At 35.5% G+C, this 18,258-nt stretch overlaps 1 protein-coding gene across 1 annotated transcript in view; it reads right to left on the reverse strand.

Annotated features, from left to right (window-relative positions):
• Window positions 1–18,258, reverse strand: part of ADGB (androglobin) — a 106,019-nt gene that overhangs the window by 76,259 nt on the left and 11,502 nt on the right. The window contains exons 2-7 of the mRNA XM_054062330.1: window positions 14,326–14,476; window positions 12,153–12,245; window positions 9,467–9,538; window positions 7,993–8,181; window positions 2,193–2,332; window positions 842–928 (exon numbers count right to left, since the gene is read on the reverse strand). Of these exons, the coding sequence (XP_053918305.1) occupies window positions 842–928; window positions 2,193–2,332; window positions 7,993–8,181; window positions 9,467–9,538; window positions 12,153–12,245; window positions 14,326–14,476 (732 nt within the window). The remainder of the gene's footprint in view (window positions 1–841; window positions 929–2,192; window positions 2,333–7,992; window positions 8,182–9,466; window positions 9,539–12,152; window positions 12,246–14,325; window positions 14,477–18,258) is intronic.

The following is an 18,258-nucleotide window of genomic DNA, read 5'->3' on the forward strand; positions in this document are numbered from 1 at the left end:
CATGAATACATAAAAAACCCAAAATTTCAAGCATGGCTTGGGACATAAAAATTGATGAAACAAGAGCTAAATTAGGCTTTGACTGAATATATTAAATACTGAAATACTGTTATAAATAAACAATTATACCTAAATAAATTATATACACACGTTAAATATGTATTCTTTACAATGTATATACATCACAAGGCAAAAACCTGTCATTTCAAAAAGTGGCTAAATATTTAGTGCCTGTATCCTGGTTATTCACTCAGTAAAAAGAATGTCAAGCTGGAAAATTAAAATGTCTGTTCTTTAAAACCAGAAAATGAACTTAAAAACACACAGGCAGCAAGAAAAATTATAGGTTGGAAATACTGGTTTTGGTTGGAAATAAAAGTATACCAACTGACCCAATTTAAAAAGTGAAAACACCATACTAGCTGAAGTTGATTACTTCCAAATTCATGGTGCATATTATTTATAGTACATTCAGATATAAAGTTGTTATTATTACTAGTAGATATTTTATATCTGTATACTAGATGAAACAGATTTCTGTAACCCTGTTTTCACTGCAGCGTTTAGTACTAGTTAAAAATGAATTATCTTAACTTTATAAAGAATAGGCATTAGCTTAACTTGATAAATCGCTTTACAAGCAACTGTATGACCTACAGAGAAAATCATAATAAAATTGCATTACTTGAAGGCACATTTCTCAAACGCTAAAGGTAAAATAACCTGTATCTCCTAAAACTGATGCTGGCAGACTTTTATGGCTCAGCTTTATTTTTCATAATGCCTTACAGAATTAAATATTAAGCAACGAATACATAAATGGTTTAACAGAAGAACTTACTGGATAGGAATAACTTCTGGTATCCATCCAGTCAGTGTATGTAAAACTGTAAATTCCTCCAGCTCCCTTTTTGCAGTTTCACATATACTGTAAAACAAAAGCAGACATTGTAAAGAAATTACAATATACGTACTCTAGGGTACATTGCTCTCTATAGCAGCAAGACCAGACAGGGTCAGAATGGCTTAGCTGAAAAACAAATTGTTGTTCGCAATGTTAGGACTTCTCCAATTGACTGCTGACCACTAGCATACAAAGTCAAATTTGCTTTTATGCCTTTGCACCATGCCTATTATTTTAGTGTTCCCTACAGTACAGCAGCATGGTTTCAACTCCATCAGCAAGCATACTATGTATACTTGCACACAGTAAAACCTCTTCTTGTAGGGTTGGAGATGTGGGTTTGAAACCCCCCTACACCATGAAGAAGGATATAAATCTAGAACTTCCATTTCCTGAGCTGCTTCTTTAACACCCAAGTTATTATACAAAAGTTGGTTGTATTGCCAGTGTTCCAGACTCCACTCTTTTAAATTGCTAGTCTTCTACTCTCTGGAGAAATTTCTAACTGTAGATCCTGAGAAGACTGAGGCTAAAGATGACAGCACTTGGCCATAACTAACCCTTGTGTTCTGGAGAAACACAGTATTTCAAACACGTTCCTGCAACCAATGTCCCCTAACTGGCAGCTCTAGGAAACTCCTTGGACTGTGTGGAAGTCTTTAGATCACTCTTCCCACAAACATAACCTGATATGACCAGAATGGGGAAGCCTGACTGCCCAGAGCAGTGTTCTGAATTATTATCTAAAGCTTAAGTCACTTAAGCACTTGGTGTTCATTGCTTATCTCCAAGGAATCTGTGGCGATAATTGTCAATCAGGGCTACCTGATTGCACTATGGGCTACCTACTTTTCACATCTGTGTTAGGGAAGTGCATCACCATGCAACCCACAATAACAGGATTACAGCGAATGCATCAAATGTAGCTTACAATACTCTATTTTCAGTACCATTTAAGTCATCACTGGTTAAGGCTGACAGTTAAAACTTCATTAAAACAACTTGGACATTTCTATTTGTGAAGCTTTTAAGGAATAACAGCAAATAGGAAGAACACTCCAATTTATTTGCAAATTTTTTGTGCATAAATGTACACATCTAAGAAGGAAAAAATACACCTTCTGTAAGCTACAGGGGACCTTGCTTTACTGATTTACTGTGTCATCTAGGTATATTTATTTTTACAAAACTTTTAGCAAATGTATTTCCCATGTATACTAAATCCATTTTTTTTGCAAATTCCATGTGACTCCACAAAACAAACCAAAAGTGGACTAAATAAACATACCTAGTATTTGCCAGTTTAATGATAGCTTTGGACAGCAACATAGGCCAAAGTTCAGTTTGACAGGTTGTACTTGGTAGTAATAAATTATCCTCTTCATTGAAAGGCATAGTGTCATCCACAGTGATCTTTCTCCAGCATCCCTATGATAGAGGGAGGCATAGGAAAGAAGAAAGATAACACTGAATTTGTGACCTAAAAACAGAACACGTATGTAAGAGCACTTTTCATGCTTTTCCCAGGATCCCAGTTCTACTGTAATTTCTGTAATCTAATTTTACAGATGGCTTTAAAATAAATTCTCATATAGTACTGAGAAGCATGGAAACAGTATTCATAGCATTTTATTACTGATCTGACTTATTTGTTTCAGAGATTAATCTAACTGCAGATATTTCCAAATATATTTCTTCTGGTATGTGCAGTGCATGCATTTGTTGCTGTTTCTTCAGCTGCAATAACAGATGCCTGAGAAACAGTAATGATTTAAAATTAGCTGAACTAAGGTATCAGTTTTACAAATGTTTCTTTAAGGTCTTAGTCTTGAAAATACTTGTGATATAAGCAGTCCCACTTGCTTCCCAAGAACTACCTGGAGACATTGGCTGCAGTGGGTAGAGCGTCCTGGAAAGCATTAAGATTGCATGTTATAAAATGCTATAGGAAACTACACAAAGGGACCAAATGTAACAAATATCCATATTTCCAGGATAAACAAACAGATAAGACAAGAAATGGATGTCTCCAATGCCAGATATTTCATTGGTAAATTGACCTAGTATCCCACAAAATAATCTTGTCAACCATTCTCCAAAAAAGCCTGGAATTAGTGGGGCAATAGCAAGGACTTCCATTAATGCACCTGCAAAATGACAAAGAATGTCCAAATCACTAAAATGTTCACCATATATTATCAGAGAGGGCAAAATTACTGCTCTCTGCTTGTAACTAAACTGTTGCTTCAAACTGAAATGCCCATTGATTAAGTCTGTATGAGTTTTATAGATTTCAGAAGAAAAAAGATCAATATGTTTTAGCAAAGATACCAAAAAAGCATAAAAGAGTCCAATATTTTTTAGGATAAAAACTACTTGCTGACAGACAAAACTAAATTCTTAAGAATTTCCAAGTTTTAAGAGGACCTAGTTCATACTGTCTTTTAGTAACTGCTGAAATTCAATAGACAGAGCAGTACATGTTGAGAAGTAAAGGAAAAGACTGAGGAGATGTTTGGTTTTCAATCGCTATTTTTAAATTTAGAGTTGTAAATCTGTGCGTGTAATTCTTAAAAACAATAGCAACTTTTGCATATGTAGCAGGATTAAAAAATTTTCTCCTCCTCTCCAACTGCTTGCCTTTTATACTTAAGTAATAGAATTCACATCACAATTTTTTTGTATCAGTGATAACCTTTTTATAGCATTTCACTATTAACTCCAAAACCAATTATGCTGGTTTAAGGACACAAACACACCAAGACAAAGAAAGAAAAATATGTGTGGCAGAAGATTAGAAAAGGAAAGGATAGAAATATATCTGGCAGAAAGATAGAAAAAGAAGTGTATAGGTGAGAAAAAGAGGGAATAAAGAAACAAATCAAATAAACCTCAGGAATGAAAACTGAAAGCAGGATGTGGGGTTGAACTGAAAGTTTATTGTGCCAATTACATGAGAAATTATTATCCATGAGCTTGATCTAGTAGACAATAATCCCTTCAGGATCCAATACAGCATTCTACTGAAACCAGCTGATTATTGTTTCACTGTGCTTTCTCTCTTTTAATTTAATTTTCCACTTTCTCCTGTGAAAACTGTTTCTTCTCTATCTCTATTGATCTTTGTTATTTCTCATTTTCACATTTTCTTTAGTCTTCCACCATTTGACCCACTTTTCCTCCCATATTTTTCTTCTGTGACATACAGCTGTTTTGGGCCCCAAGGCCCAAAACCAAAGTGATGAAAAAAACAAAACTCTCTCATAACTCTTACAGATGCTTAAAAATGCAATCATTTATCACACGAATACACAAACTCTGCAGCATTAAAGTCATACACAGAATAATGTCTTTTGATGAGCAATGTCATTACTGCCTCCTAAATCTCATGGAACTCTTATTCTCTAGGTGAATATAAGTCATTCCATATGTGGAGGGAGTAGTAAGGGATGAGGAAAGCACTGGTTGTAAATCAGCTAAGTGCCTGCCCTTACAGAAAAGTTAAGAGATTCCTTCAGTTTTGACTGCTTTTCTATTTCCTCAGTGTTGGCTAGCTGACACGTATCAATAGCAAACTGCATGAAACTTCCTTTTAAGATATCATATTTGATCTACACCGTATTTGAACTTTAAGTTTTTCTTAATACAAATATGTGGTGTAGGATTATTTAACAATAAAATTAATATGCTCAGGGGTTTATTCCCTCTCAAGAGACATTTATCAAACTGCGACATGCGTGAGTGCAACTTAAAAGCTCTCCCTGACTTTGTTTGCATTTATGTTCATTGCAAAAGATGGACAGATTTATAAACAATTTAACAAGATGATGGAGAAGCAAAATAAATCCCTCCTTATTTTTATTCACAGAAAGTTTTCATACTATAACCACTGGAGTAATGGTTTCCAGCGTCGAAATGGAAGATAAGCAATTTACTAAGGGTCATGGAAGTGTTTGAGTAATTTTGTATTTGTAACTGTAGAGATTTCTGAAAGAACTCTGCACTGAAGTGCTACTCAGTGATATAGTGCATGCAGGTTTGAGGGTCCCTCCCACTTCTACACAAAACTTGGTCAGCTTTTCTCTCTGAGACACTGACCTGCTCCTGTCCCTCTCCAGGAGCATCATCTGCTACAGAAGTAATGCAAGTTCCTTTATTATGAAGTTCTAAAAACATCGAGAGATGAGAGCAACATCAATTATCTCAAATAATGGTAAACTGGAGGCTTGTCACAAGGACCACTAGCAAAACAAAATCTCTTCACTAAATTTTATACATACATATATATATATTCTTTTCCTCTCTTCTGGTATATTTTACTCTTTCCTACTGTTATGCATTTAAGAATGTTGTCCATGAGTATTCTGACCTGCAGTCCTAACATTCCATCTAAAAAAACCCTTCACTAGCCATATTAGTACTTTTCACAAACACCATCCTCATAAAACTTCTTTCTTCCCAAATTTAAGAGTTTCATTCTTATAACTGTTGCTCTTTTGACTGCCTCCTATTGGTTGAAAACATCTTTTTAAGAGACCTCCTTTTTTTTTTTTTTTTTTTTACTATCAGTTAAAAGCAACAAAATAAACCCCTCCAGGTTATTCATTCCTGAATGTCCTCTTCTCCTCCTCGATAACTGCTTTAATCATCACATTCTATGCAAAAGGAGAGGTGGCAAACACCTGATAAAAGATGTGAGCTATGTACTTTTTATGCACTTTCACAGAAGAATCTAGTACTTGGTATCTATATAGATAGATGGACCTAATACAAAGTCCTAAATAATCTGCTTAACCTCTGGGAAAACTCTCAGATCATCAGGTCCAACCTTAAACCTAACACTCCCAAGTTCACCACTAAGCCATGTTCCACATCTGCACGTCTTTTAAATAACTCCATGGACAGTGACTCAACTGCTTCCTCGGGCAGCTTGTTCCAACTCTTGACTACTGTTTTGGTGAAGTAATACTTGTAACATCTAGTTTAAAACTCCCCTGGCACAACTTGAGGCCATTTCCCCTCATCCTGTCACTTGTTACTTGGGAGAAGAGACCAACACCCACCTTGCTACAACCATCTTTCAGGTAATTGTAAAGAGCAATAAGGTCTTCCCTTAGCCTCCTTTTCTCCAGATTAAATAATCCCAGTTTCCTTAGCTGGTCATCATAAGACTTGTGTGTTTCACTAATTCTGATAGCTCCTCACTCAGCATGTGAGACAATCATCCTTGGGAAATAAAGACACCTATACTCATTGACAATAACAGACCACTTCATAACCTAAATTTGTCTACTTAAAATTCTGCTGCTGGAGACAGTTGGTGTGGTGATGCTTAAAGCAGGTATCTCAACTAGACACTTTGAATATATCCATAGCTTACCTGGATCTACTGATATGAAAATCATGGAATCATAGAATAATCAGGGTTGGAATGGACCTTAAAGATCATCGAGTTCCAACCCCTCTGCCATGGGCAGGGACATCCCGCTAAAGCAGGCTGCCCAAGGCCCCAACCAACCTGGCCTTGAACACCTCCAGGAATGGGGCAGCCACAGCTTCACTGGGCAACCTGTGCCAGTGCCTCACCACTCTCATAGTGAAGAAATTCTTCCTAATGTCTAATCTAAAACTGTCCCTCTCCAGTTTATACCTATTCCTCCTGGTCCTATTATCACAAGCCTTTATGAATAGCCCCTCTTCAGCTTTCCTGTAGGCCCCCTTCAGGTATTGGAAGGTCACTATAAGATCTCCCCTGAGCCTTCTCTTCTCCAGGCTGAACACCACCAACTCTCTCAGCCTGTCCTCATAGGGAAGGCGCTCCAGCCCTCCGATCATCTTTGTAGACCACCTCTGGACCTGTTCCAACAGCTCCATATCCTTCTTATGTTAAGGATTCCACAACCGGACATAGTATTCCAGATGAGGTCTCACAAGAGAGGAATAGAGGGGCAGAATCACTTCCCTCGCCCTGCTGGCCACACTTCTTTTGATGCAGCCCAGGATACAGTTGGCCTTCTTGGCTGAGAGCGCACGTTGCCGGCTCATGTCAAGTTTCTCATCGACCAGCACCCCCAAGTCCTTCTCTGCAGGGCTGCTCTCAAGCACGTCATCCCCCACCTTGTACTGAAAATAGGGATTGCCCCAACCCAGGTGCAGGACCTCACACTTGGTCTTTAATTTGACCACCTGAAGCTTCTAAACCTGCTTCGTTAGAGATAGTTATTTTTGTTCAATTTATGGTATTCCAAGTAACAGCTATATCTCTTTCAGCCTTCCAATGCACAGAAGAAATATTCACTGAACAACTGCTTGTTGGTGGTTTTTTTCAAGACGTTGCTGTTTATGTATTTATTATCAGTTAACTTGCAAGAGTTTGTTTTTAAATACAGTACATCAGCACTATTAGCAACTTAACTTTCAGTAGTGATTTTGGCTTGCTTAATCAGCTATCTGCATTTTCTTAGCTGTTGAATTTCATTTACTATCAATTATTTTCACGTATTTCTAAAAAAAAGGTTTTACACATTATATTTTAGGTTTTGTTATAACTTTTTCGGTTTCCATGCATTCTACCTTTTTAGAAATCAAATAGGATGCCTTTGAGTTTTCATGAGCACAATTATTTTCTGTCAAATGTCTTGAAGCTGTGATTTTGGTTAAGGAATGCCATCGAAAACTGCTGTCTGACACAATAAAAATGCTCACAAGTATCAAACAAGAAAAGTTATTTCAATAGTGTGAACATACACGCAACTGCCATTATTGGATCTCTTTCTGCAATGTAATAAATAAATGAACTCAAGTATAGTACCTTGTTGCAGTGCCCAAAGGAAAAATATATCCTAAAAATCAGCAAAAATCTACATAATCTATGAAAAAAAGAATATTGTCTTTTCAAATAAGAACTGTTTTATCAAGTTCTATGTTGTACAAAAATGAACTGTAAAAGGCATTGTCATTAACATGCATCAACACTTCAATGCCTACAAATCCATATATTTTCAATAATAATAAATACTTACCCATACCATTAAAATTTGCCATGCTAGCTGCATAAAATTTATATATTGTTGGAGGGAAGTACTCACCATCCAATAAAGTTTCACTATGTATTTTCCATGGCTATTGTACAGTGGCATGTGTCCCTTGGTAGCTTTACATAAGGCATAAATGTGTTCCCATGGTTTCCAAAAAAGTTTGGATGTTTCCTTAGTTAAGGCATTTTCATTATATATTCTCCAGACAGCATAAATTTCACTTATAATCCATCTCATCAGCTGAAACCAGAGAAAATAGAAGAAAACTAATTTTTCAACTTACTTCTTTGAGAAAAATTACATCAAGTTATATTATGATAGAAAAACAAAAAAGATCCTGTATTAAATGAAGCAGTGACATAAAAATAAAGCTACTGTTTATGCAAAAAAATAATTTCATTGGTACAACTTTTCTTAAAATCATCATAATATCTATAATAACAGAAAACTTTGTGAAACTAAGTAAAGGAACAATATAAATTATGCTGTTCATCATTCTCCAAATAAAAATGGAGACACATGATTTCAAAATAAATTATGTCACAGGACTTATGAACTATCACTTGTTTAATCGCTTATTACTGGGTATAGGTGTTAAAAAATCATTATTGGCTTTAATACTAGTTATTTGTACTCAGTAAAAAACAATCCTAAACCATTAAAAGTATTTAATAATTTTTAAAATTTAAGTAACAGTTTTAACTAATCATGCTTTAGTGCCTGTGGTTTTCTGATATGCAGGCTTCTCATGTATACTATAGTTTCACAAGTATTACCAGACTCCTATTGTGATTTATATAAATAAGTATAAGAACAAGCTTTTACTACAAGAATGTGCCCTAAAATTAATTAGTGGTTTCGTGGACAGCAAAATTTAAATCATCTGGGTTTTGGTGGCTTCTCCTCACACAGTTTCGGTGGTGGTACTGAATTTTAAATTTCCATTGATATAGTGAATGAAATAGAAATTATGAAGTAATACTATATTCAGTAAGGCACACAGATGCCTTGGTTCTACCTGCTTCATATTTTCCCCTGATCTGTAGAAATTCAGTACCCACTTATTCAACTCTGACAGAAAGAAAAAAGTGGCTGAGTGAGGTTTACACATACATGCAAGCACACTAAGAATGTGACTTCAGGAAAGGTTGAAAGAAAAATATAAATCCTTTCTAATATTGTTTTTATTTGATTTTGTCTTTACTATTTTGTCTTTACTACTATTGAGTAATAATCTTTTGTAGTTCCTAGACTGTATAATAAAAAAATAACAACCAAACCATATTTGAAAAATCTCTTACCACTGTTTTAATTTTTCAAATTCTAAAAATGGTAAACATTAATTATACAAGTCTAGATGGGTTTTTTCCATTTTATTCCCATCAATCTTTTTTTACATAAAACATTTGTCACAACTATATTTCTTCATGGTAGACATCTGGAGTGAAATTGAAAAATTTAAAAAGACTTAAAAAGAATGAAAGAAAATGCTTTTTAAAAGGGACATCGATGTATTTCTACCTACCTCACTACAAAATATATGTTCATTTGCTGAAAAAAGGTCAAATGAATTTTCATTTTTGACAACCACAGGAATCTAGGAGGAAGTAAATTAGTTAAGTCCATTGCTAAATATTCTGGTAAAAAAAAAAAAATTGAACACTATGATTTAACAGTAATGACATACAAATGTTAGACATTTGTTAAACATTCATTAGACATTTGCAAACTAAAGGCCATCAGTTTGAAAATCTTGTATCTGCTTTGATATTTCTTAGTAACAATATCTTAAAATGTAAATATTCAAATTTTTAAAATATCATTATTTTTGCCAGGAGATTTAAAGAGTATCAAATGAAATAATCCTGTAAATAAACTGAGATTCTCTCAATATAATAGAAACAGAGAATCTCTCGATTTATTCATAGTATTTGCAGTTCTGCATTTAAACCCTGATCATAACACTTTTGAGATTTCCCTGTACTAAGATTCAAAGGGATTTGTTTCCTCATGGTCAGTTAAGATAGTAGCGTTGTCAATATGAACACTGACTTTACCAAACCTTTGAAAGCATTAAACAGTTGTGATGGCTATTAGTTGTTTATACAGTCTGTTTTCTTTTTGTAAGCAATCTACAAATAACATACTAGCACTGCAGTTTATTGAACTAAATATATTTGTGCATCTTGCGTTAGTTATCGGTGATCATTACTTGCTTCTTTTACAGTTATGTTGCTCCCTAATGGGTTAGGTAGCAACACATATCATCTCAATAGCATTTCATCTCTTGACATTTTAATTAATTTTTAACAACTTATACAATTTCTAGCAATCGTGGCTTTTTAATTCAAAATACATTGGACCAAAAAAAGCACCAAAGTTTTAATCTTAAAGCAAACAAATGCTTTCTTCATAGTACTCTAAAGATAGATTTTTAATACAGATACCTGTTTCCATGGCTTTCTGGGCTGCCAGTTCTCTTGGCCTCATCTTTCAGATATTTCTACTCAGTTTATGCATTTTGGCACTGTTTCTCATCCTTTTTTTTGGTCTTGTCAATTACTCCTCTGACCTCCCCCTCTCCTTCCTCCATTAAAAATTAAACCTGGACCTGTTTAGTGTCTAGTTAATAAAAAATGGAACTGACAAGCTGACAAAAGGAAAATTGACAAGCCTGAAAAAGTTGGAAGGGTGGTCAAAGCATTTTAAAACTTCAGCATTTCATCTAAAGCAAAAATGCCTTAACGCTTAGACTAGCAACAGCACTGGAGAACACTAACCTTTGAAATAGCAGGCTGTTTATTTTCTTTGCAATTAATTTTAAAAATAAACTGAACAAAAGCTTTGCATAATTTTAAAATGTTATGGGTACCTTCCAGACAAGTACTGTCAAAGACACAAACACGTTCTGTATGCAGACTGGAGAAATACAATAGCTAAAGTGAGAAAAAGTATATTATTTCTGATAAAGCTAATTCATGGTTTCAAGATAGATATTTACTTTGGATACCTGCTCAAGGAAAGTCTTAGTTGGAACAAGCAGAATGTGGTTTACTTGGTACTGATTTTTAGGTGAGAAAAGAAGAACACAAATTGGAGAAGAGGAGGCTGAGGGGAGACCTTATTACTCTCTACAACTACCTGAAAGGAGGTTGTGGAGAGGAGGGAGCTGGCTTCTTCTCCCAAGTGACAGGGGACAGGACAAGGAGGAATGGCCTGAAGCTCCACCAGGGGAGGTTCAGGCTGGATATCAGAAAAAAAAATTAACAGAAAGAGTCATCGGGCACTGGCTGCCCAGGGAGGTGGTGGAGTCACCTTCCCTGGAGGTGTTTAAGGAACTGGTGGATGAAGTGCTTAGGGGCATGGTTTAAGGAGTGTTGGGAATGGTTGGACTCGATGATCCGGTGAGTCCTTTCCAACCTGGTGATGCTATGATTCTATGATTCTATGAAATTAAAACAGTAAGGCATCTCTCTGTCCAGGAGTCTTCTAAACGAATGTAGGGTCAAAAAGCAGAGCAGACTTGGGAGGATAGACTACCATGTTGTTTTGCTGGGGCTGGTCCATGGTGATTCTGGTAAGAAAGGCACTCAGACTTTGTTGAGTATCATTTCAAAAGCTATTATTTGAGCTAACCATAAAGAAAGGGAATTGTATCGATAACCTTTCGTACTTTTAGATACTGGGAACCCCAAGTTGTGCAGCTCCAAAGAGGCTTCTGACCTAATTGTAGCATTCCCATCTGTAGAAAGGGTTAACCCACTTTGCTATTATTGAGTTATGAGAGGATCTGAACCATTACAGAATTTTCTTACGAATAAACAACCCTTTTAATTATTTCTACTGAAAAACAAAAAGGGTGTTCACATAAGAACTTGCTGCTGCACTTAGATAAAGGCAAAGAGATGCAGATGGCGTAACTGCCAGTAGCAACTGAGAGCCGCCTGCAGGCTCCTCCCTTACAATGCGCTATGCAAGTTTATCCAGCGGCCGATCATGTCCAGCAGCACGCAGACATTAAGGACAAGCTGTGTGTGCGGCACAGGCTAGCTGCTCTATACAGAACCAACTCTTTGGTGTACAACGTTCTCCTGAGCAGGTTGACTATGTATGGTCAAGTGGGGGTTTACCTTTTGAACTGATTTCCTCTACTACTTTTCCTCTGCTTATGACAAGGCAAGAAGCATTTTTTTATTATGGTTGTTTCTTACCTTATTTGTTAAAAACTCATGTGGACGTTTCCATGAATGCACTTTTAAGGATGCTGGCAACTCTAATTTGCCTTCAGGATCCTCAAAGAGATGCTACAAAAAATATGGATGGAAAAAAATCAACATTTTTTATTAATCAGAGTATTGTATTTTCCACAAGATTTAAAATAAGTTATTGTTTACTCAATAATTCACTTAAGGGGAAAAATAGCACAAAGAGGAACTAATATTATCTATAACTCTGAACTAAAAGACTGCAAAGCCCAAGCTGAAGATTCAGAACAAATGCCATTTACATTGTTCAAAGAAGGTTTTGTGGCCTATACAGTCTAAATAGGTCTATGTGAAATGTTTCCTTTCTTTTCCACCCTTCAGAAAAACCTCCAAAAAAAGCTGTTCAAGCTTTATTCTTCTACTAAGCTGCTTCTAAGTACTTTTCCTAATTCCTTTATTTCTAAATCTTTCTAAATTGAAGACTGAAATAGCTCCAAAAATGGAGAGTTACACCTTTCTTTAGCATACAATTGCAAAAATACTTTGAGGAAGAATATTGTAGGTTGCGATAAACTTGGCTAAGAAAAACATGTTTAATTTATCTTTTATTTAAGGTGGCTATAAGAGATCACTGCCAGGTCTCAGGAGTTCATATGCTAAGGACAGGAGCCTCGACCATAAGTTTTAGAGAATGATAGGCAAGAAATAGGCACAAGAGAAACAGACAAGGTCAAATGCACAATTTCAGCAGCACCCTGCACTGCTCTAAAAGAGGCTATTATGTAGGGGTGCGTGATAAAAGAGCTTTAGTTTTACAAGGAAAAAAATCACTGCCAATTGATTTGTTTTCCCACACAAGAAAATAGGATAGTTTATGTTCTTGTTCAAAGTGTACTCAGAGGTATTGGATGCCATCACCAATTCTGTTTCTAACTGAAATACCCTGTACTAAGTTGAATTCTGACTAGCTGCTTGGATCAAAAGAGGCCACATCTGAAAATTCTTTAGATCTGTAAACTTGTCTTCTGTGACTGACACATTTAAAAACTTTAAACAAGTAAAAAGAGCAATGTTTCATATCGCTTGTGGCTGAAAAACTGAATGGTCCAGTAAACACTGCAGAATGCCTCATATGCTAAAAAAGAAGAAAGATTTTCAGTTACAATTGCTTTTATATTTTATCTATTATAATAAAGTTTGGCAGAACTATCAGATTAGTGCTAGATAAATGTTTATAGTACAGCCCAAGGACACCGAGTTTGGCAATGGAACAGAAAAAAGACACAAAGAAAAATAATTTACACGTCAAGTTAATGGTAGCATTCAGTACATAACCTAAAACTTCTTTTTAAAACTTTGGCCCCACAGGGCTACAGTATGCTTAAGCTTTGGATAAGAAAAAAAGATTCTACAAAGACATATGCTACCATATACATAGCATACAAGAATAAACACAGAACAAACATGAACAATGCAGAACTTGCACATAAAATTGATGATTAGCAGAGTACTAACTAGATTTTAAATATCAATTAAAAATACTGAGTTTTAGAAAATCTGTAGGAAGTATTCTTACTAATAATCTGCACAAAATGACTATACGTTCTGTAATGAAAACCAATTTAAAGGAGTAAAAATACAGATGAGATTTAAAAAAATTTTGAAGTTGGAAGGACTGAAGAATTTATGTCCATCTGGTAAGTACTTACTTTCTGCAAAATAATTATATCCCCTCAAACCATTCTCTGCACATTAGAACTTCAGACAGTGTTTCACATGTCCAGAAACAGCGGTGTGCAAAAGAAAACAAATCATCAATTTTTTCCCATAACAAAGATGGGCTCATTTAACCTTTTGAGTCTACAGAAACTCTAGTGCTCGCAGAAGGGATTGCTCTGACATACTACAACAGTTCACCTTGTTCCCACATCCCCAATTTTAATAGTGTTACAAAATAGGTTATGGACTTGCATATTTTTAACCAATAATGTTATTGCCATTAAAAGATTGTCTAAGAAGCAACAAATAATCAATGCACAATACTTTTAGTTTATTATTTTAGTACAATAGGTAACTATTTAAACATAATTGAAAAAGTAACAAATTATTCCAAAGTTTTTACAAATACTGTATCAAATACAAAAAATGATATGGAAATAATATACATGTGTTAACTTACAGAGACAGGACTTTTCCCTTGTTTATCTTTCTCTTTTCCAGGTTTTCCAGCATCCCATTTTTCTGCATTGATATCTACTTCATTCCATTCTGGCCAAACAGGAAATCTCCACCTCTCATTGGAAGCACTTACATGGGAAGACACAGTTGCCCTGGGAAACAAACAGAGGTGTCCATAAAAATGGACAGTATATTGAGCAAGGGCAGCAGGAAGATTTTTATCTCATTAAATATTTGGTTTTTAATGTATTGTAATAAAAATATTAGTGGTAGTAACTACAATTATGTTTTGTCACTAAGATAAACAAGCCTGCAGAAATGCTAGATGGCATTTTTAGGTATAAACCAATGAAACACTTAAATGCTTTGGAGGAATCCTGCCAAAATAAATGGGACAAACTAGCACTAGCAGTACCTGTGCACTTCATTTTTCCAGTGCATATGAAGGCCTAAAAAATATGGTTACATGATACTTCTATTTCATTATGTACATCTTCTACAAAAAGCTAAAAAATATTGTAATATTCTTGACTTTTCTTATATCACACACCTTTTTTTTTTCCTTTATTTTTTACAAACTGGTGCCAAGACATATTTATTTAAAAAAAATAAGATTAATTTCTTTAGAAACTGATGTCTTCAGGAGATTTGAAAGGGAACACATCCATTTTTTTATATTTGAGAATGAAGGCTTCCTTAACCTCTGGCCATGCTCACATACTGCATATCTTATCATGTGGATATTTATCCTGCTATAAAAATCATCAGTGATACTATATAAAACCATACTCATATTTTAAATTTCAGAATTACAGCTTCCTCTTGAGATTTTGGTGATTCCACAGAAAAGCTATGAACACTGATTCTGATTTGTAGCATCACTCAGGTCGTGTAAAGCGTTTGACATTTCAGATAAAATGGTCGTAGTGCCATAATTCATTTCATTTGCTCTTTTAAATATTTATAGAAAAGCATGGAAGTTTCACTCAATAATAATAATAATAAATGATAAAGATGATTAAAAATAATAAAAGATGTTCTGAGGCGATTCCTGAAGACAATTCAATAATAATTGCAGAAACTGCTGAATGATTTCTGACTGCTTTGGGACAACAATAGAATAATAAAAGCACGTATTTTTTATAAACAACAAGATATGGAAAGACTTGCGTAGCTTACTACCACACTAAGCCAGAAAATTACTTTATAGTACACTTTGACATAACAGAATACCCTCAACACTAAAAATGTGGAAGACATTGAAACACTGCTATTTATGACTGAGATGTTCAAGCAAAGTTGGGAACCACAGTGCTCCTTCTTCTCAAAAAGCATGATTCAGTAAGATTTTGGAAAAATTCACATAATAGTTCAATTTAACTGAACTACAAATACAAATCAGTAAGTGAAAAAAGATATCTGAATTTAATAAAATACTGTATTTGAGTAAGGCTATTAAGAAGTTCCTTTATTACAAGAATTGAATAACGAAATACATTAAGAATTCTTTGAAGCAAACTAACAGACTCAAGGACAATGCAAAGCATTACTGGTATTTCATGCTCAAGTTGGACAGCTTAACTGTGCAACAGTATTTTAAACTTACTGGCAGACTTCTTTTTAATCCTGTGCTAAATCCTAAAGCAGAAGAAGAAAGACTAAACTGCCAAATGAGTGAAACACTGTGAAGTCAGTGCTAATTCACCTCTGACCCTCTAAGCAGCTTCTCCAAGAAAACGCGTCTAATTGATATAGTGCCAATGGAGGAAATACAGAATGGCAGAATAGACAAACACAAGAGGGAAAAAAAAATTGCAGACAACCTAAGTTTTTTAGAGACTTCAAATTTAATAAGAGAGACAGAAAACAGGCCCACAAGGCACTGGAAGTGTGTTCTCTGAAGTTAAACAGTCATTTAGTCTGTAGCCATGTATTAGCTACTCACCCATTCCGTAAGCAAGGAAGATCTTGTCAAGATGGTGAATGGAGTCTAGGGAGCAAATGTACTATTTTATTCTTAAAGAAGATAACTCTATCTGCAAACTATCTATGACTATTCCTCAGAGAGTGAACCCAGCAATGTTGAAGGGAGTCCTCTCAAGAAAATCACAGCAGAATTGGTATTTAGTTTCAGAACTGCATACTCCACCCTCCTTTCCCAGTACTCATGTCACTCCACATCAACAGGCAATAAAATTTTGTGGCACGTGAAACTAACTGAATCATAGAGTAGCTTGGCTAGAAAAGACCTTTGAGATCGGGTCCAGCCATACCTGACTACTATTAAACTATATCCCTAAGCACCTCATCTACCCGTCTTGTAAACACCTCCAGGGATGAGGACTCAACCACCTCCCTGGGCAGCCTGAATAAATTTTTCCTAATGTCTAATCTGAACCTCAGGGAAGCACAACTTCAAGCCATTCCCTCTCATCCTATCACCTATCACTTAGGAGAAGAGACCTAATACCCATCTCACTAGAACCTCCTCTCTGGTAGTTGTAGACAGTGACAGCCTACTTTTCTCTAGACTAAACAACCGCAGTTCTCTCAGTCGCCTCTCATAAGATTTGGTCTCCAGTTCCTTCATCAGCTTTGTTGCACTTTTCTGGACATGCTCCAGCACCTCAATGTCTTTCTGTAGTGAGGGGCCCAAAATTGAACACTGTATTTGAGATGTAGCCTCACAAATGTCAAGTACAGGGTCACAATCAATTCCCCTGTCCTGTTGGCCACACTGTTTCTAACACAGGCTAAGATGCTATTTGCCTTCTTGGCCACCTGGGCACACAATCCTTCCGTGTCTCCCAGGAATCATTTGATACATCACAGTTTCATACACAAATTCATCTAGTGTTTGAAGGGAGTATTTGAAACCGATTAAATTGTTTAATAGTTCAATAGCAGTGCCAGCACTGTTTCCACAATGACTCTGGGGCTTTATTTAGAGATCTGGTTGGAACCTTGACAGAGAGAAGAGCTTCAGCTTTTTTCTGTCTCCACGTCTGTACTTTGGAAGTCAGGACAAAAATCTGAGGGATTCCACCATATTGATGATTTCTTCAGGATTTCTGGTTAGTTATTAAAGGATGGATATGTCCAATCTTTTTTATTCTTTCTGCGATCCTTGTCATTCAATATGACACAGGTTGCAAAGATATTTTTTGCAGCTAAATGTTATTCAGTTTCTTTTTTTTCACTAACATATCATTTGATTATTTCCATCAGACCTACTTAAGTTTCAAAGTTTAAGTTCTGCTTTATATTATCATTATGAGAAATTAATATAGTGGTTTTCACAGACTTACAACATAGTCTCTACTTGAGGATTGAGATGAGAAATTAAAAGCTAAGTTTTAATGAATTGCTACTCAGCAGCTGAGCTACAGTCACTATCTATGCATCTGTTCTTAGCTATCTTCCAACTGTGAAGTAAAATATGTGTTTGCTCAAAGCACATTTTGGAGAATCAAAAGACTGAGAATTGGTATCCGTAGCAGCAACTATCTAAACAAACCAGGCATTTTATTTGCAATATGATACACTTAGGTGGCATGGTATGATTAGATATTTATATGCTAGCCTTTCTGTAGACACACTGATTAAGAGTTTGGTCTTCATTTGATTCACTTTATTAAGAATTTGTTTACGTCCACAGCAAGGTATTTGTTGCTAAGTAACTTGCCAACACGCCACCACTTCACCCCATCTTTCTGCTCTCTGTAGGTATTTTAAATGGTCAGCAACATTACCCATAGCATGTTTGAAAGATTAAAAAATGAACTGTGAATGTAATCATAACAGTATGCCAACAGAAGAGAAAATCTATTTGATGCTCATCATTTTCACCTCTTTTGCTGGAGGGTATTTTAAATTCTATCTATTCTATCCATTAAATGTCTGCAACCATTACACTGTACAGCTTACACTATAT

This window comes from Cuculus canorus, chromosome 3, assembly GCF_017976375.1.
Source record: "Cuculus canorus isolate bCucCan1 chromosome 3, bCucCan1.pri, whole genome shotgun sequence".
Classification (NCBI taxonomy): Eukaryota; Metazoa; Chordata; class Aves; order Cuculiformes; family Cuculidae; genus Cuculus; species Cuculus canorus.